The sequence below is a fragment of the Salvia hispanica genome, chromosome 4 (assembly GCF_029641045.1).
Source record: "Salvia hispanica isolate PSC_SH4W2 chromosome 4, Shi_PSC_v1, whole genome shotgun sequence".
Taxonomy (NCBI): domain Eukaryota; kingdom Viridiplantae; phylum Streptophyta; class Magnoliopsida; order Lamiales; family Lamiaceae; genus Salvia; species Salvia hispanica.
Genome location: NC_142695.1, coordinates 50486588 through 50505638, shown reverse-complemented (window position 1 = coordinate 50505638; position 19051 = coordinate 50486588). Strand labels below are relative to the sequence as shown.

At 35.8% G+C, this 19051-nt stretch overlaps 3 protein-coding genes and 1 long non-coding RNA gene across 5 annotated transcripts; 2 read left to right on the top strand and 2 right to left on the bottom strand.

Annotated features, from left to right (window-relative positions):
- The first annotated feature begins 1741 nt into the window (after positions 1–1741).
- On the top strand, positions 1742–5697 carry LOC125196422 (light-inducible protein CPRF2-like). Its single transcript, XM_048094935.2, has 6 exons — positions 1742–2249; positions 2484–2583; positions 3609–3810; positions 4150–4225; positions 4309–4434; positions 5140–5697. Exons 1-6 carry the CDS (start codon positions 1800–1802, stop codon positions 5515–5517), a joined length of 1332 nt encoding a protein of 443 aa, XP_047950892.2. The 5' UTR covers positions 1742–1799; the 3' UTR covers positions 5518–5697.
- Positions 5698–6337: 640 nt separating this feature from the next.
- Positions 6338–8583, bottom strand: LOC125195340 (ammonium transporter 2 member 4-like). Its single transcript, XM_048093501.2, has 2 exons — positions 7921–8583; positions 6338–7239 (listed from the first exon to the last, which is right to left on the bottom strand). Exons 1-2 carry the CDS (start codon positions 8464–8466, stop codon positions 6406–6408), a joined length of 1380 nt encoding a protein of 459 aa, XP_047949458.2. The 5' UTR covers positions 8467–8583; the 3' UTR covers positions 6338–6405.
- A 377-nt stretch (positions 8584–8960) lies between these two features.
- Positions 8961–12650, bottom strand: LOC125192926 (PITH domain-containing protein At3g04780-like). The gene is made up of 8 exons (XM_048090602.2): positions 12505–12650; positions 12301–12387; positions 10987–11110; positions 10690–10738; positions 10549–10606; positions 10389–10435; positions 10223–10300; positions 8961–9237 (listed from the first exon to the last, which is right to left on the bottom strand). The coding sequence occupies exons 1-8, from the start codon at positions 12541–12543 to the stop codon at positions 9189–9191; spliced, it is 531 nt and encodes a 176-aa protein (XP_047946559.1). The 5' UTR covers positions 12544–12650; the 3' UTR covers positions 8961–9188.
- A 3290-nt stretch (positions 12651–15940) lies between these two features.
- Positions 15941–17807, top strand: LOC125193324 (uncharacterized). 2 transcript variants are annotated; one of them, XR_007171564.2, is made up of 3 exons: positions 15941–16210; positions 17012–17093; positions 17422–17807. It is a non-coding gene; the product is annotated as an uncharacterized LOC125193324 (long non-coding RNA). The 2 variants fall into 2 exon arrangements; XR_007171563.2 differs by having other exon boundaries at positions 15947–16210; positions 17018–17093.
- The last annotated feature ends 1244 nt before the right edge of the window (positions 17808–19051 follow it).

Sequence of the window (19051 nt, the reverse complement as noted above, 5' to 3'; positions counted from 1 at the left end):
CTTGCAATTATAAATAATTATACGCTCGCAATGACTTAAATCCGAGCAGATCCTGCCAGGAAGGATACATCGGATGAAGTCTTTGAGCTATAGTGTCTCTTACTATTTTTATTTTTTTTCCATATAGTAAAAGCTTAAATTAAAAATAAAATTTTATACTAAGTAAACTTAGTAAGAGTAGCGTATAAAATTTGGGTTTTTATTAACTTTTTGAATGCATAATTAAATGATTAGGGAGTAATACTAAAAAAAGACAACATATCGAACACTTTATTCACTGCTGGATACACCATCATATATTAACAATCTCTCTTCAATGCAACTCTTATGGAGTAGTATAAAATTATCATTATGTGCTATTTATTAGCATCGAACAATGGTTTGCATTTATTTACCGTATTTATTAAAAAAATTAATAAAAGGATACACTATGGCATATTCGATTATGTTTTTGTGTTGAATTGTGTCTATAATTTTAATTTTTAAATCATCTCAAGTTTTAGTCCTAGTTATGAGGATACGTGTGAAATACAATACACATTTTTAATTTTATCCTATTAAAAAGTGAGCGATTAGTACATTGAATTGGTTCAAAACTTCAAATCCTGTGTACAGAGATGTACATACATATATATAACAAAACTCAAAGAATAATTGCTTTCTTTTAATTTTCGAAACCAAATATTATTCAAGAACTAGTCAATAACATGAGTTTCTCGATATAGCGCATTCTTTTCAAAACTATACTCATTTATACTTATTTTATAGATTATTCTACTTTATTTTGGCACGTAGTAATGTGGAGTATTATTAAAACTTATTACTATTAAATAAAATGTAACTTATAACTAATTATCAAAAATATTTTAGATGTTTCCGCATCGTGTCTTTATAATAAAGAGATAAACAAAATCAATAGATTAAACATTTCAAAAGATTTGTACACAGCTAACATGTTCAAAACGTTTATTTAGCTTGCATTTGTTGACTACGTAAATAATACTAGAAAAATGGACTACAAGATTAAAAAAATGGTTAACTTGCTCATATTAATCAAATTACTAGCCTGCGTGTTTGATTGTACTAATAGGGACGTGGAGAGGAAAAGTAAATAAAGTATTATTAGTGGATGATGGATCTCATCTCAATAGAGAGTAAAGAATTCTAAAATTAAAAAATACATATTCTTATGAGATGGACTAAAAAGGAAAGGGTGTATATTCTTGTGGGATAGAAAGAGTATTAATCATATTGCTAATAATTTTTTATACATAACATAGCATTTTCTACAGTAAATTAATGATAAAAATATCATAGATAAAAATCATAAAACAACTAACTGAATATTGAACTACAGATATTTTAATATCATTAGATATTCATTAAGAAAACGCATTTAGTTAACTTAAGTTATTTCAAATATTCCAAAACTAAAGAATAAAAAACTTCAACCCACTTGCTAAAAGCATCACCAGACAAAAACGCAAGTAGTTTGAAAAATATCCAAAATAAACCCTACAATCATTTAAGTAGGAAATACTATAAATCACTTGTCACAAAAGTTAAAATTCATAGTATTAAAATTATTCCAAAAGAAAAAAATCATATCGAAGTGCCAATACTTTTAATTATATTTACGTTGAAAAGTAACTATAAATACTAGTATTTCGCATTTAGAAACTTTGATTTTTATTTTTTACACATTTTTATTTTGCATATTTACAGATTTAAAGATAAATTCGCATCAACTAATCAACATTCATCAGCAAAAAATAAGAGAGAGAGAGAGAGAAACAGAGATGGAAAGAGTGTTTTCAATGGATGAGATAGACCACTTCTGGTCGCCCCACCCTCAGCCGCGCCTCGGCGGCGAAGACGGCGGAGACGAGGCGGCATCACGCCTTTCCTCCTCCGCCGCGAACACTGCCGAATCTAAGCTCGCAGGGATGAACCGCAGCGCTTCGGAGTGGGCGTTTCAACGCTTCCTCCAGGAGGCCTCCGATCGGACCACCACCACCACCATACAGTCGTCGTCTTCCTCGACTCATCACAACGAAGACGTCGCGGAGATCAAAGGCGGCAGCAGCCGCCATAATTTAATTGACGTAGGGGTCAATGCAAATCAGCAGCAGCCGAAGACGGCGGCGGCAGGGGCCCCACCCCCAAATGTGTCGCCAGATTCTGAGGAGTATCAGGCCTACCTCAAAAGTCGCCTTGAGCTTGCGTGCGCAGCCGTTGCTTTGACTCGAGTATATCTTTCCCCAATCATTTTTTTTCTCAGCCTTTTTTTTATTTATTTTTTTAGAAGCTAATTAATCGCTGCGGAAAGGCGTCTCTTGTTTTTATGTAATTTGAGTAATCATGAAGATGCTCAGAGTTTGACGCCGTTTGTGTGCCTTTTGCTTTATGTTGTTAATGTGAGAGATTCTTCCGATTTTTTAATCTCCTCGCGATGCTAAATGCGAGCTCTGTCATGTGTTTAGGGAAGCAATGTGAAGAATCCAGTCTCTACAGTTGCGGCGCCGGACAACGGCTCTCAGGCTTCGAATTCGTTGCAGCTCAGCCCTCTTGTTGCCCATAAAGGTCTGGTTTACTGCTGGGGAATACGAATGCATTTGGTTTTGTATATATACGTCTCATTGCCTCTTAGATGGATTTTGGACTCATAGATCAAATATTGTTGGAAAATGACTCTGATCGCCCTCAATTTTAGTTCCACAATGTTCATTGTTCTTGCCTGTTCCACTCTTGCATTTGGGGGTCAACTTGAAGGCTACAGTTTAATTGGGATATACGTATTAAGTTTACAGTGACTCATAGATAGAAAAACATAGAGAATTTGACACATGTTTGTTTCAGACTAGTTCTAAATGTAGCCTTTGCCTGTTGTTTTGTATTTGGGGTGTATGACTTGTTCATATATGAACCTGCATTCTTTTATTTTGATAAATTTTTGTTTATTAAATAGTACTACTACAATAAAAGGATAAAGAAAAATCGTCTTGGAGCTTTCTCTTCTAATTGTTCTGGACTATAGACTGTGAGATGCTTTGCAAATTAGTATCTTTTTTTTTTTGAATATATATGGAGTTGCCTATATTGTATTCTTTGTTTATTCATGTTAGCATATAAATAGTCTTAAACATCTTCTTTGTTGCAGCAGCTCTTGTGTGCTTGTTCATGTAATGCCCAAGGCTGTACTTGGAAGATGTTAAAACTTAGTAGTGCTGAGAGCACGTCTATTCCCAGCTGGAATATAGTATTCTACTATTGACAATCACAAAAACTTGGTATTAAGAACCATTTCTATGAGCTTCACACAACATTCACATGCACAGTTTTCCTTCAGTATCTGTTGTCTCCTAATTGCCCTTAATGCTTAAGGGGATTTAAATTATAATATATATATTAATAATTGTTGATGAAAATACAAATAATTTGTTAGGAGAGAAAGTTTATAGATGCTGTTGAGAAATAAAAATTTGAGTGTGTGTAAATATTTACTCTGGTTCACTTGTATTACTCATGGATTAGTATTAATCTGAACATGCAGTCAATGAATGTTGGCATTGTAACAGAATCATTATTGTTTTCCTTGTGCTTTGTAGATTCAGTAAAGGTACAAGATAAGGATGGTGGTGGTGGTCCAGTCGGTATACCTCCGCTCCCTGCTATCTCTAAGAAATATGGGGTTCAAGTGAAGTCAACAACAAGTGGATCATCAGGGGAACAGTCTGATGATGATGAAGCTGAGGGAGAAAATGAATCAACTCAAAACATGGATCCTACAGATGCCAAACGCATGAGAAGGTATAGTACTGAATATTTCAGTTGCCAATGTTTTGCTCATGGATACAGTCACGAGTATGTTAGGAATTCACCTTAGGAAAATACTATAGATGTAGATTGTCTTCAAAGTGTTATTTGGTCTTTTAAGCCTTAAGATATACCAAAAAACAGATTTGTACTATTTGTTAAATATGGAACTCTGGTTTAGTTTGTGGTATTCTATGCCAAATATTGAACCATCTGTCACTGAGGTACCATCATGAAATTGTCATCTGCAAATAAAATCTCCAGCATATTTTAGCACGCAGTCGAGTTAACGAGTTTATTTCTTCTTCTAATTGTTTGCTTGCGGGTTTCCAGAATGCTTTCAAATAGAGAATCAGCTAGACGCTCTAGACGAAGAAAGCAGGCCCATTTGTCTGAGCTTGAGACGCAGGTATACTCTCTTCAAGTTGTAAGCTTTTCCCATCTGGTGGTTTCTCCTTTTTTTAATGATACTAATCTTTGTTGATTGTCTAGGTTTCTCAATTAAGAGTTGAGAACTCTTCTTTACTTAAACGCCTCACCGACATAAGCCATAAGTACAATGAAGCAGCTGTTGACAATAGAGTTCTGAAGGCTGATGTCGAGACACTGAGAGCAAAGGTAACTCAGACCACATTACTTACAGAGCATCATTGCTTGCATTCGCAATCCATGTCTTCGAACTATTCTGAACGAGTTCTCAGTATTCTAATTTTTCTAAATAAATTCTGAAGAGGTCTGTAAAGAAATATGATAAACGATTCAATTCCTAAACAAATGTATTAGCTAGCATTTCATTACCAGCCAGAAAGTGCATAGATTGCAATCAGCACTCCTGTGTGCTTGGCCTTTTGCTTTTAGATTTCATTGTAAGATGATCAGAATAAGATTTCAACAATTCTTGGCATTAGAAGACTATACAAGTCATCTGGCCTTTGTGCACCATGTGGGCATAGGGTTGACATTTTTAAACATGACACGGCACTACCACGCATTATTGTAGGATATTAACATGAATAAAATCATGTCACCTCATCATGTCTGTGTATGTACAAATCGTGTTGTGTTCTTGTCAAGCCAATCAATAGTGGGTCGTGTTTGTGTCTTGTCCCGTTGTGTTGTTATCATGTTGACACGACATGCACGAATTGACAGTCCTATGTTTTGTCACATTCTGAAAATTAGAAGTCATTTTATGCATTGCTTACCATCGTGTTAAGAAGCTGCTTCAAGTAGTCCATATCATATGGGTCGGAGTGAAATCAATCATACGTTGAAGATCCAGCGGAAGAAGATATAACATGTTTTTATTACTCAATGGTACAGGTAAAAATGGCTGAAGAAACAGTTAAAAGAGTCACTGGGTTGAACCCACTGTTCCAAGCTATGTCAGAGATCTCCACAATGGGCATGCCCTCTTTCTCCGGCAGTCCCGACACTTCAGCTGATGCAGCTGTACCTGTGCAAGATGATCCGGAGCAGCACTACTACCACGCCCCTTCCAGCAGCCAGGCTTCGGTGCAAGACCACAGAGTTCGAAACAGTGTGGTGGACATTCCTCCGGCAGAGAATGCACAAGCAGATGCAGCAGCTGGGGCAAACAAGATGGGAAGGACGGTTTCTATGCAGAGAGTCGCAAGCTTGGAGCATCTCCAGAAGCGCATCCGCGCCTCCTCGGATACTCAAGGCACCGGAGAGCAATAAGGCTGTACTGTAAATCTTTGAGAGATAATACCACTCATTATTAATCCATTCATGCATTGGTTTCAATTGTTGTCTCTATGAAGAGATTCATATCCCCCTCTTTCCATTTGTAAGTTCCCCATCTAACTAATTTATACTCCTTGAGACTCAACTTTCTAGTGACCTTTTTTACTCTGTTTATTGTCTGGATTTATTTTTATTCTTTTTTGTTGATTCTCCCTCTTTATTAGAAGAAATACTAGACTTTCTCTAAAAGAACCTTCATAACAGATAAATAAAATAATTAAAGAATTGATCTAATCCCTCTTATCTACAGCAAGAATCATCTTCCTATGTCTGCTAAGTATACTTGCACAACTAGTGGGTGCAAGTAATTCAAAAATAAAAGGGGAAGAAGGAATTTGGAGAACAATTCAGCACATAAATAGCAGATTCTGTTTCTCTTGGCTAAGAACACACTTGGTGGGTTATTATTCTTTTCAATTTGCTCTCCCACTATTTTGCTTTCCATATAGATGAGTGGTATTTTACTCAAAGTTCGTGATGTATATTTTCATATGGTCTAGGCATTCGATTACTCGAGATTAAATTGGTCTGATCATATCCTTGCTTAGTTTTGTCACAAAAAGAAGAGAAGACAGGATATAATGACATTGTCGCAACTCAGTGATATAAAGTATTACTGTATTACAAACAACACTTTCATGATAGCTTGACTATCTCTATGTCTATTACTCATCCCACTTTGTTGGAAGTATTTCCTCAAATGTAAACACTACTCTCTTTTCACTAAATTCGCAAAATAACATTGAATCGAATCTTCACTTAACTCGCAAAATAGCATTGCATCAAATCTTACTAGGAACAAGAAATGTAGTACTTACAACATCAAACCCTATGCATTTGATAAGTGGGTGTTTTAGAGATAGCAACCTCATCAACATCATAAATCGAATTCACCTTAGCATCAACAAACCTAGACTGAGCATCAATCCCATAAGCCACCTCTCCATGCACCTCCTCATCCCCCATTTCCATTTCCTCCTCACTCATCCTAAGCGCCACAAAAACCCTCACCACCAAACAAATCACCGTCATCACCACCACATTCAAACACACAACGAACACAACCCCCACGATCTGCCACCCCACCTGCCTCACCCCGGCCGAGGCCCGCCCCGACCCCCCGAGCGCGTACGCGAGGCCGACGTACTTCCCCCCGCCGCCGGCCGCCTCGCCGTAGAATTTCCGGCAGAGCTCCGGCGCCGCCAAAACTCCGGCGAGTACGCCGCCGAGAGCTCCGGCGACGGCGTGGGTGTGGAATCCGGCGAAGGGGTCGTCGACGCGGCGGAGGAGGGCCACCCGGTGGAGCGTGTACCACGGGAGGCTGCCGGAGATGAGGCCCATGAGCACGGCGGCCCAGCACTGGACGAGGCCGGCAGCGGGGGTGATGCAGACGAGGCCGGAGATGGCGCCGTTGACGGCGCCGGAGGCGGAGGGCTTGCCGGAGAGGGTCATGTCGAGGAGGAGCCATGTGAGGAGGCTTGCGGCGGCGCACACGTGGGTGTTGATCACGGCGAGGGAGGCGATCGCGGTGGCGGCGTAGGGTGCGCCGCCGTTGAAGCCAGTCCAGCCCATCCAGAGCAGCCCGGCACCGGCGAGCATCATCACTATGCTGTTTGGTGGAAAAAAATTTCGGTCGCTGTCGCTCCTCGGCCCCACCTAACAATTGTAATTTATTTTTATTAACTGTAAAATAAATTTATTTTGGCAAATAAATATATAAAGTCCCAAATAAACCACAAAAGTTGGGTCAAATTATTGTCAATTACACACTTTTCAAAATTTGAAAAATAAATTACTAAAGACTGAAATTTTCGCAATTATCTCATCTTTTTCCGGCGAATTACGCGTTAATGTGACAATCGATTTAAAACAATTGGATAAAATGACGTTAGCCAAAACGAAAACGTGTAATTAAGTTTGAAACGTCATTTTGTCACGCTTACATCTTTCATGATTTATTTTTCAGATTCTGAAAAGTGTGCACGGAACCAGAATATGACTATCTTTCATGACTTAATCAATAATTTGGCCTAAATATTACTCTCTCTATCTATAATAAGATTCTATTTCTACCATTTTGACCTGTCCTAAAAAAAAAAAATTTCTAAATGTGACTCATATTCTGCTATTAATCTTTTCTATTTTTGCTTTAAATTATTTCAAATGCATGCCAAGCCACTACGGACTTTTATTCCGGGACGGGACGTTGGAAGTAGTACATTTTTAGTGTTAATAATTAGAAAGTATAAAGTAAAAAAGACAATACTAATATGAGTATTAATTTTTGAAAAAAGGAAAACGAATGCAATGTTTTGTTTAATGTTTAGTGGTACGTACCCAATATGCAGCAGTATATCCAGCAACACCTGAAGATAAATGAATAACAAACCCTCCCGCAAAATCAATAACACCCATCTTCGCCAGCCACCCTTCCCCATTCCACACACTATACGCCCCCACCGTATACGACACCGTATGCCACAGCGGCACCACCGCCATCCACGCCGCGAACCTCATCCTCCCCACCACCGCCCCGCCCACCACCACTGCCGCGATCGCCGCAAACACGAACTGGAACCACACCATCGTTGCCGCCGGGAAGCTGCCGAGGAAGGCCTGCCCCATCAAAAAGCCGTCGTCCATGGCCGGCGCCGGCTTCCCAAGGAAGTCGGTGAGCCGGTCGCCGAAGGACATGCGGTAGCCCCACCCAACCCAGCATATGAGGGTGGCGGCGAAGGCGTAGACCGCCATGAGGGAGGAGTTTACGGCCCATTTCTTTTTTGCTAGCCCGCCGTAGAGGAGGACAAGGCCCGGCATTGACTGGAGGGCTACTAGGGTGGCGGCGGTGAGCTGCCACGCGTTGTCGGCGTTGTTCTCGGCCATTGATCGCGAGAGAGTGAGGATTGGGGATGATTGCAAATGGCAGTTGTATATGGGATGAGTGTGCTGTTTTTTATGGTGGAATGTATTTCACGTCGTTGGCCGGCTTTACTCTCTGTTTTTTTTTGTTTAGTGAAGATATTTGGAAACTAATAAACCAAATATTTGGATTTTTTTTGGTTGGACAAATGAATATAAATTTAAAGGCGCCATCACCATGGATTCAAACCTGAGATTTATGACCTCAAGTATTACCACTCTACACCAACTCATCACTCCACTTTGCTGCTTACCGATTCAATTACCCAGACAACATTGTAGGCCATGAAAGGGTCAACAAATGACTCTTTCACAAGTGAAAAACCTATACGACAAACATTGTAACAGAATTTGGATCTTAGGAGGCGGAGAGCACAACACCTGCTCAAGTGACCCTACATAACTTGATCAATCACAACAATGAGAGAGAGAGAGAGAGAGAGAGAGAGAGCAATCCATTGGAGAGTCTTAACAATGTTGAAATGGAAAAAATTGCAAATTTGTCTATGGACAGTTATGCAGCCATGAAAACAAAAGACCTACCAAATTCATGAGTTACACGTTAGCGAGTGATAAATATAACGACCACACGAGTTTTTCTTTAACCAAGAATGGAAAGAGAGTTTGCAGCAGGCGAAAGGCTTTTCAACCAATTCACCTTCGTCTCTTGCCCATTTCCAGGTGGCTCAATGATCTTCGATCTTCTTCAGACCTTTCATATCCGTTGTTTCAACCCTGCAAAACAAAAACAGAAATGAAGTTTATGGCAAATCATTCCAGTGACGAGCACATTTAAGCTGCCCTGACATTATTTAGACAAAAGTACATTAGAGGTAGTTGGTGAATACTAAATCAATTTAAGAGGCTTAACACATAATGCAAACACAAAAGCATTATAGATTTTTCTTCTTGCCATTCTTTAAATTTACAAAACTTCGAATAATCTAGAGTTAAGGACCAGTCGACTTGCTCGTATGAGCTCGAACTATGTTTGCAAGACCACAAGCCAAATGGCAGTAAAGCTTGATCCCTACAAATCCCTGAAGTCAGTAGCAGTGCCTCTAATATTGCATCACACCCAATACACACAACTAAGCAAGCATAAATATCTCAACCGAAGTTCAATACTTTTAAGGGAGAAGAATTGTCATTTTGAGAAATGTGCTAATTTAGATAGTTCAAAATAAATGTTTACTTTGAAGAAAGATGTCAAACCATCTTCAATGCCTTTCACAGAGCATATTATAACACACTGAATATAGAATACTTGTAAACATCATTAGTCAATGCAAAAAAGGTTATTTGTTTCCCCAGATATCTTGAGTTTGCAAGTCCATATCAACATCATATTTGGTAGGATACAGTATGTAATATATAATCCTTTGTGTTGCTAGGATGTATTCATATTAAATATGTTAAATAGTTGTATGTGTTATGATTATGACTTGTATTACGTATACCACCTCGGAGGTGGCAAGCAGGATCATACAGATCTTTATAATATTTTTGAGCTTTTCGTTTATAAAGAACGTGTGTTTTGTACCAAGCATGATATTAGGGTGTCAGGGGTACACTAGACAACCTAACTACCGATACAAAACAAGCACCAAGGGGATGAGGCATAGTTGCCTATTGAAAAATTTGGCAGCTTAATCACCCACTTTGACTCTGCAATGGTAAAATGATAGGTTGCTAGAGGAGAAGTGCAATGAAAACTTACGTTGATCCAAATAGAGCAATCTTTTGAACTTTCGAAATTTCAGACCCAGATTGATTTTCCTCGATAAAGATTGTCAAGCTGATTAAGAACAATTAGTGAGAACAATCACAAAAGATATTGGCTGTGCAATGTAATTGAGTGTAGAGGCATAGAGACAAAAACACACCTGCGAACATTCTGAAACTTGACGTACTTCAATATAACTGGTTTTCCCTACAAAGGTTTTTAGCATATCTGGCATCATATTTCATATAAAATTGCAACCACAAGCAAGTAAACAACGTTCATATCAAGCAAACAAGATGGAAATGTGCACTAAAGTTTACCTTAAGGTTGTCCTCGGATAAAACAGCGACATCACTTGGGGGGAAATCATTGACATTACTGTGGACTTATAATAATCAGAAACAGTTTATAAACAGCAAGAGAGAAACACATCAACATAAATGATTAATCCTCAGAAATACCTAAATCCCATGTGCTCCCGGTTAGCAAAAAGTTTCACCGTTTTTGGACCTGGAATTTTAAAAAATAGCATTAGTGTGAGTGAATACTCAATCAATGGGTTTGTCATCAATATAGGAAAGAATAAAAAAAAGTGTTCAATATATTATTTGGAGATATTGGAGTGGGACAATCTTTTTGGGGAATAAAAGGAAAAAAAAACATTCAGGCACAATATTATAGCAAGAGAATCTATGAAAGTCACTGAAGAAAGAGATTTTACTGCATCGGTATGAAATGAGATTTTAAGAGCTAGTTACCTTCCTCCTCAGGCCCATTAATTACAATGGAATGAATTTTAACAACTTGATTAAAGGGAACGTAGATTAAGAGTTGCTCATCCGCATCACTTTCCAAGTGCAAACCTTCATCTTCCCTGTACCCCTGATACAAAAGAAGCATTTATGATCTATAATGGTCAACGACGATGCAGCATTGAAACAACACTAACACAGTAACATATATTTGGCTGGGCAGCGCCTCCAAGCATAATCTCTTTGTGCTTTAATAACCATATGAACGGAAAATCTAAGCAAAATGAAATTTTCCGGGGAACACTAAAATTGCGACAAAAGAAAGAGTTTTTGGATTCAAAAGAGATGGGGGAAAAGATTCATGTGAAACTTATGAAAAGACAAAGAGAGTGAGGAAATTGAAAGAGTACAAGAATCAGATGTTGAAGAAGATGCTTCTAGGGCAAAATAGAAATATAGTATTAGACAAAGTAACAAAAATTGATAAGGAGATCGGGCGACCACAGAACAGTTTGAGGAATCCCCGAGACTACAACATCGAACAATAGACAAAGTACGAAAGCCAAATCTCAAGTACGCCAATGTCGCAAATATTGATGAAGACATGTCTAGAGAACCATGCTCAAATGACGAACCATCTTGGAATATGTTCCCCAAAGATCACAACACTACAAGATTTCACAAGCTAAAAGGGATGGTGCCAAATAAAAATAAAAGCATTGAGAAATCTTCTCCACTGACTGACCGACTTAGGGATTGTCTAGAAGGAATGAGAAAATTGCTTCATGTAGGTTTCGAGATTCGCAAAATGCAATACTAATTAAATGGCCAGACTTGGAGGCCTCTAAATACTTGGAGAAAAGCTGTGACAAGATGCATTATGCAATTTAGCAATATTTCAATGTAATAATCTTAACACACGCAACCAACTAGATCATTCTAGGTTAATGAAATCGGTCACATCATTGTTCATAAATAGGTCAGGCTTATATTAGAAAGAGCCGATGAAAGAAGAAGTAACCTTGCAGAACAATAAGGTGTGTGAGTGGGTGTCTTGTGTATATGCATATCGAGATTTCCGTGTTTTTATGTGTTGAGTACACATTGTCTAGTTCAACAAAATTCTCTTTTCGCCTAACAAAACATCAAATTACACCAAAATCGTGAAACACATTAAAACATCTTTCAGTTTAAGAAAAGCTCCAATTCATAAATACTAAAATCCATTAACTTGAGAAAACGGTAAAGAATCCTAAGAGAGACATTAACCCCAAGTCCCCAATCCCAAGAGGAATCTGACAAATACTAATATAGTACTACCTGTTTGAGAGCATTAGGAAGAGAGTGGCTGCTGTTTTGATTCAAACATTCCACACTAGACCAGTCGATAAACTCCATCAAATCAACCTGATTATCAGTCAATGCATCAAACATTTGATCAAACAGACGCATAACTTTTTCTACAAGAAAAAAAAGCAGCATGCACAAAATTGAGAGAATCGCATAAGCAAGTGATAATATTACTTGATTTCGCTGGAGAGAGGAGGCTGCTTCGGTGGCCATGGCTGCTGGAAATACGATGCTCGGAAATTGGGATGGAGAAAAAGGGCGATTCCCTCTCTTTCGATTCAGATTTGTCGACTTAAAAACCTATCGCACTTCGAAAAATCGCGTTAGGAATGATATAAGTCGCTCAATAATTGTAAAATTATTTTTATGCAACCTTGGTACTCCTATCTTATTCAAACTAGTATTATCACCCGTGCTATGCACGGGAATATAACATTTTCAAATAATATAGATAAATTTTAAGGTAAGTAGATTAAAATTAAAAAAAAATTGATAAAGAGAAATGTACTTCTATCAACCCACTCTAAATGAAACATTTCATATACAACAACGATTGTATACAGTTTTAATTTTTTATATGATTGGAATAAAATCAAATAACACAAATGACAAAGTGGAGATGTGCGACTAATAATTAAAGCGTATGTGTTAATCATTTAAGATATACACATAAAGGATGCAACTAAGAATCAAAGAGGAAAACATCATATAGTTTGAATAAATAAATAGTTCATACAATTTGAATAAAATATACACATAAAAAGAAAAACATCATATAATTTGAATAAACAAACAGTTCAACAATTTTACAGGCCAAATGTGAATATTAAAATCTTGTCACCAAAATAAACTATTTTAAATAATGTATATCATTGAATCATAATATACTTAGTAAAATATTTATAGCGCAATTAAATAATATGGCATTTCATCTAAAGTATTTCTTCTATATATATGATATTTATTTTTAATTATTATCCTACACGGCACCATATCTTATGCCCCGATGCATATATATATAGCAGCATTATGATTATAAAGATTGAGTGTTAATGAATTACACAAAATAAAATTTAAGAATACTCCCCATATCCCAGCCAAGATGACACATTTCTATTTTTGGTAAGTTTTTCTCTTCAGATAATACACTCAACCATTTTTTTGTCTTTTCAATTAAATATTCAACTATCTATATCCCTTCATACACCCACTCTTTCTTTCTTCATTCATACATACACCCACTCTTTCCAAAATATTCTCCTTCCGTCCCAAATGGATTACGTAAAATTTCCCATAAACTATAAATTGGTAATAGAAACAGGCCAAAAGGTGGATCCAGATGGATTATGTAACATTTTTAATCGTAGTTGTTGTTACTTCTCTTCACGTGGCATATGATGTGTAAAATCACATGGTTAAAATTAAAACATTTAAGAAACAAAATCGTATATTAGCCGATTCAAAGTACGATTTGTTAGTCAAATTCTTAAATTTATCGAAAAATCTAGGTAGGAAATAACATCGTAAGATTTTAAAATTTGATGTGCAGACGCAAACTGTCCACGTAGATCGTATTTTGCCGGAAAATTTTAAAAGCGGATTGGGGTGGGGAAAAATAATCTCCGCCAAACTTTATGCTTTTCACACCGCTTTTATAGCTTATAAGAAATGGAGTAGTAGATTTTTGGAAAAATTAATAATTTTAAGGACCAAAATCATCTTAAATATATGAATGCAAATCATTAAGGCTAAACGTGATAATTTATACATTAAATAAACAGAAAATTATATACTATCAAACCATAATGTATCTCTTTCCTTCAGACTAAAAGTGATAAATTTTTTTTCCATATATTCATTTTTCTTAAGATATGAGAAGGCTAAAATAATCAGGCAGTACTAATTCTGTTAAATCAAATAAAATTTAATAAAATGTTACCTAATTTATCTTTATTTCAGAATATTTAATGTAAAAATGTTTTTAGTAATAACTAAAACTTGTCGTATTTCAATTATATTTTTCATAGGTCCAATTAGTATTAAATGATTATATATGTAAGATTAGTATTCATAATGAGTAGATTTTATAATCAATGTAATTATGTTAATTATTGAAATGTAATCCAAATAAGAACTATCTTCACTTTTTATTATATCAAGCCCATATGAAAACATTAGTCCAAATATATATATACATACAAGTCATTTTTATATTTATTTTAACCGAGCCTTAAATAAGGAGAGAGAGGCTATCCCTTTTCTCCTGCGCCACCAAGTGCCGGCATGCAACTCCGGCGCCTCCTTCTTATCTCTGGCGTCCGTCTCTCATCTCTCTCCCTCTATCATTCGACTCGGATCTCTCTCCTTCTCCTCGGTTGAGCCACCGTCGTAGTATTCCCTTTCCATCGGCTCTATCCGTACCTACCGACGCCACCACTGCCATCCGCCATACCCGCATGGTGCCATTGCCGTCCATGCCTACTTGTTGATGGTAAGATCCTTTCCATTTTATATGGGCCTAAATTTCGTCAAACTTACAATTTTTTAAACAAACAAAATTCAACTTTTCATCATGTATGCACAATCGAAATTTTAATTAGCTGTAATGATCGTTAGTAATAAAAATTAGTAGTTGTAATAATCTAATTAGATGTAACGACATCTATTTTAATCAAACGAAATAAATAATAGAGCCGTCAAAGTGTTTTCTTAAAATTAAAAAGAAATTATTAGGCCGAAATAAATGTTGTTACATTATTGCAAATCTTGACTTTGACTCTATCAATGCCTCTACGGTCGCCCCACACCGGAAATTCCGCCTAAGTGCGATACTAAATGCTGCATCATTCAGATAAATCTTTTAAATAAGAATACCATATCTTTATCTTCACTTCAAATGTAGTCTCAAATGCTCAATATGTAACCTGTCGAAATAAAGAATTAAGTAAGTAATTTTGATAAAAATAAATCTTAATTTCTAAATTTCTAAATTTCTAAATAAACAAATAAAAAAAACATTATACCGTAGAACATTAAACATAGTACATCCAACTTCTCATTATTTATTGATTGGCGGAATAAGAAGTTAAGAAATTCTCTCTCCCATCTACAAAGATGTGAGAAATGGTATTTATAGAGGATTGCGGAGTGATTTTGGCTCCATTTCTCACATTTGAGTTCAAATCTCATCACTATTTCAAATTTATCTGACTTTCGAAATGACAAAATTTGCATAATTTGATTGCAACACGTATTTTAACATGTATTAACTCATTAACTGTAATACCCCATATCTTTGAGTTTATTAACCATATTATAGAGAATAATTTATCTTTTCAAAAATATTTTATAATTTTTGAATTAATATTTTTTTATGGTTTTTAATTGATGATTTTGATTTTCAAATGTTTTCCAGGTTGTCCGACTTAGACCGAGGATGCGCCCTAGCAAATTTAATAAGGTCTAATTGTTTGTTTTTTTTTATCTATCTGTAAAATTAGTAGTATTAGAACTTGAAATGAAATTAGGAATTTTAGAGCAATAGTTTAATGCCTTTCTGTGCTTGTGTGTGTGTGTTTTAAATAATATATGTAAGTGTATGAATTGTGTTGAAATGATTATAAAAAATAAAATATCTATCCTACTTTCTAAATACCCACCCATCGACACTTCTAGAATACCCTACACACTATTAGGCTCACACACTCATCGTTTCCGTCAGCCGCCGTCCATTGCCTCTCCGGCGGCGAGATTAGCCATCATCAGCTCACCTTCCTCTCTTTGCTCATGGCTTCTTCTTCTCCACTTCTCTAACCTCCATTAAAGCATGATCCAAGCTTGAAGCTTCTCCTCCAAAAATTTGATTTTATTGTGAGACAAGGTAAATCTGACATTTCTTTTGATTCTATCATCTTCCAAGCTAGCAATTGTGGGTTTGATTAGAAGAAAAGTGTTTTTATTGAGAATGTGAGATAGTGGCGATTTTTTTACTATTACTCTAGAATTGGGGTTTTTTTTTGTTATTTTGTATGATTATGATTATTATTAGATGAATTGATTACATGATTATGTTTAGAGATGTTTAATTAGCAATATGTGAATTTATATGATTTTTTTTTCCAAGCATGTTTAGCATTTTTTTGTGAAATTTTAGAGTAAGAATAGATATGTTGTGAATAGTAATCTGCTGTGAATAGTAACCGAGAATAGTGAAAGTGATTTAGTTAATTTTTTTGGGTATCCTTTTGGTGTTGGATGATTATGAACTTGAGAGATGCTATAAAGAATATTATAGGGAAGATGTACGATTTTACTTGGAAATGTATAAAACTGATCTGTAATATCTTCTGAATTATTTTCAGTAGGTCATATGAGTAGTAAGTTTGACAGCTTTTATTATTGATGGTTTGTTTTGGTTTATTGTTGTAGTTAATTAATATGGAGTGTGTTTTGAGTTGAATGAAATGGTGTAGGTGTTAAAGCTTATGTTTAATAGAACGTTGAATAAAAGCAATGCTTAAAAGTGTGATTATGATTCCTCTTTGTCTCAGTTGGAGTTATTTGTTATGCTTAATTGATTTTATGTTTTAAAATAGAAGATTAAGTTGTTCTAAAGTTTAAAATGAGTTCAGTTTCCAAGTTTAAGTTTGGAAAGTTTAAAGACTAAGATAAAATGCTTAAGTGCTAGGAGTGGCGCATCCGAGGCTCGGAGACGGGCAACCTGACCCAGCGTGAAGAGGTTATTTTGGATTGCAGCTTTCGAGGTGGGGTTTACTTTATCTGTAAGCGTAGTGGTTACATGGTTATAATCATTGTTGTGTCGTGCGTCATTCATATGAGCTTATGGGCCCACGAGGGGTCAGATCCACGAGGGATCATATGGGTCGCTGATAGCCCACCAATAGCCCACGAGGGGCAGGCCCACGAGGGGTCAGGTCCACGAGGGACCGAGACTAGTCTCATATAGATGTCAGCAAAGTTGAGATGGTTCATTATGTTATGATTCATTACACAATTGGTTATAACTGCTTGTAGCGTTTTCCCCACTGAGTGTGCTCGCATACTCACACCCCGTTATTTAATGTTTTTCAGGTTAAGGAGTCGGTGATGGGGCAGCAGTCAACGTGATCCACAGACTTCCCTATTTTGACTAGTAGACATCCTTTTGGGCTTTCTTTTTTTTTTAAAAGAAAGAACGTTGATGCCTTTATATTTGGAATTATGTAACTGCTTATGGCTATTTTGTGTGGGCAGTGACCCTATATTCATAGTTTTGTCAGTGATCAGCGTAGTTTCAGGTTGTGACCCGACTAGGCAAGGCCTTAACTTTTGGATAGCTTAATAGAAGGTTAAACTTTACAAAAACCATCTTTTGCTAAAATAGGTACATTCGATGTTGGGGAATTTATCTTGTAGATATTATTTGAAAAATCCTTGCATGAACTAAGCTAAATTGATGGTCATTTTATATTTTCTTTTATAGTTGATCAAATCATTTATTTTAGTTTAAAGATGAAATTTATATTTATTGTTTAGTTTTTTTTTAGTAGCGTTTCCCATTAATTAGGTATGGGGGCGTTACATTAACTGCTGGTTTATTTCATAATATTTTAAATTTCTTTGTCATTCACATTCGACCTCCAATCTATGGACTACTTTGTTTCAAGTTTTTTAGTAATATACCCTCAAAACAATGACTAAAAAAAAATTCCATCAATCTTTGTGCCGAAAATAGCCAACTTAAAAATTGTTGATTAATACCCCATATAAAAAGATTTTTCAAATAGTCAACTTAAAAGTTGTTGATTTACAGTAGTATATAATTTTTTAACAATGTTTCATTTATATTTTAAACAAATACAATATCCTAAACTATGCAATGATATTCAAAGATAAAATATTGTAAATAGTAAATGTTGCCTATAAACTGAAAATAAACTCAATTTTTTTTAGCAAATTGATTAATTTATTTGCATCGTCGAAAGTATTTTATTTAAAGTGAATAGGAAGTACTCTATATATGAGTTGAAATCAACTATTAAAAAATGATTGTTAATTAATACGATCACTCATCTAAAAAACACAACACATGACATATAATAACACTTTATACTATAAACATAAACTATTAAATAAAAAAATTAAGAAATACAAAATTGATTAAAAGTTATAAAATCCAGCGTGTTGAAAAAATTAACTGATAAATGTACAATTCAATTTTATCGATGCATGTGCAATTGCACTTCAGTATTTTACCTACCAAGGAGTGCAACTTACTTATTGGTAATTAGAATACATAATACTTCCTATTTTCTCTTTAAGTTAATGAGCAGTAGTACTTTAGCAGTAGTGTTATATTTGCAAGATATGCTCACCAAACAAAACATAATATAAAACCACTTTCAAGTTTCAAGACTCAAACATGACATCCTCTCCTACATATGATAAAACTGATCTGAATCGGTGCCCATGTTTCGGTTGGATTGAAAAGTTCTTTATTTTATCTCAAAAGTGCAATGAAATAAAAGCAAAATTGTATTTCTAGGAAATGACATAGTACTTGCAAAACACAATCAAATGATGCTTGCAATAGGTACTTCATATGATCTTATTCACCGACTTTATTAACAAATGTGTTTGACGGATGGATATCTTGAATATTGAAGAAAGCAACCATTAATTATAAATTTTTAAAGTAATAAAGGATAGAAAGATAATGTAT

What these genes read in the sequence shown, in the direction of transcription:
- LOC125196422 (XM_048094935.2), top strand. Translation starts at nt 1,800, where the DNA reads ATGGAAAGAGTGTTTTCAATGGATGAGATAGACCACTTCTGGTCGCCC. An exon ending in CAGCCGTTGCTTTGACTCGA is followed by an intron (nt 2,250 to 2,483) that starts GTATATCTTTCC and finishes TCATGTGTTTAG; the next exon opens with GGAAGCAATGTGAAGAATCC. An exon ending in CCCTCTTGTTGCCCATAAAG is followed by an intron (nt 2,584 to 3,608) that starts GTCTGGTTTACT and finishes TGTGCTTTGTAG; the next exon opens with ATTCAGTAAAGGTACAAGAT.
- LOC125192926 (XM_048090602.2), bottom strand. Translation starts at nt 12,543, where the DNA reads ATGGCCACCGAAGCAGCCTCCTCTCTCCAGCGAAATCAA. An exon ending in TATCCGAGGACAACCTTAAG is followed by an intron (nt 10,436 to 10,548) that starts GTAAACTTTAGT and finishes AAACCTTTGTAG; the next exon opens with GGAAAACCAGTTATATTGAA. An exon ending in AAGTTTCAGAATGTTCGCAG is followed by an intron (nt 10,301 to 10,388) that starts GTGTGTTTTTGT and finishes GTTCTTAATCAG; the next exon opens with CTTGACAATCTTTATCGAGG.
- LOC125195340 (XM_048093501.2), bottom strand. Translation starts at nt 8,466, where the DNA reads ATGGCCGAGAACAACGCCGACAACGCGTGGCAGCTCACCGCCGCCACC. An exon ending in GATATACTGCTGCATATTGG is followed by an intron (nt 7,240 to 7,920) that starts GTACGTACCACT and finishes TACAATTGTTAG; the next exon opens with GTGGGGCCGAGGAGCGACAG.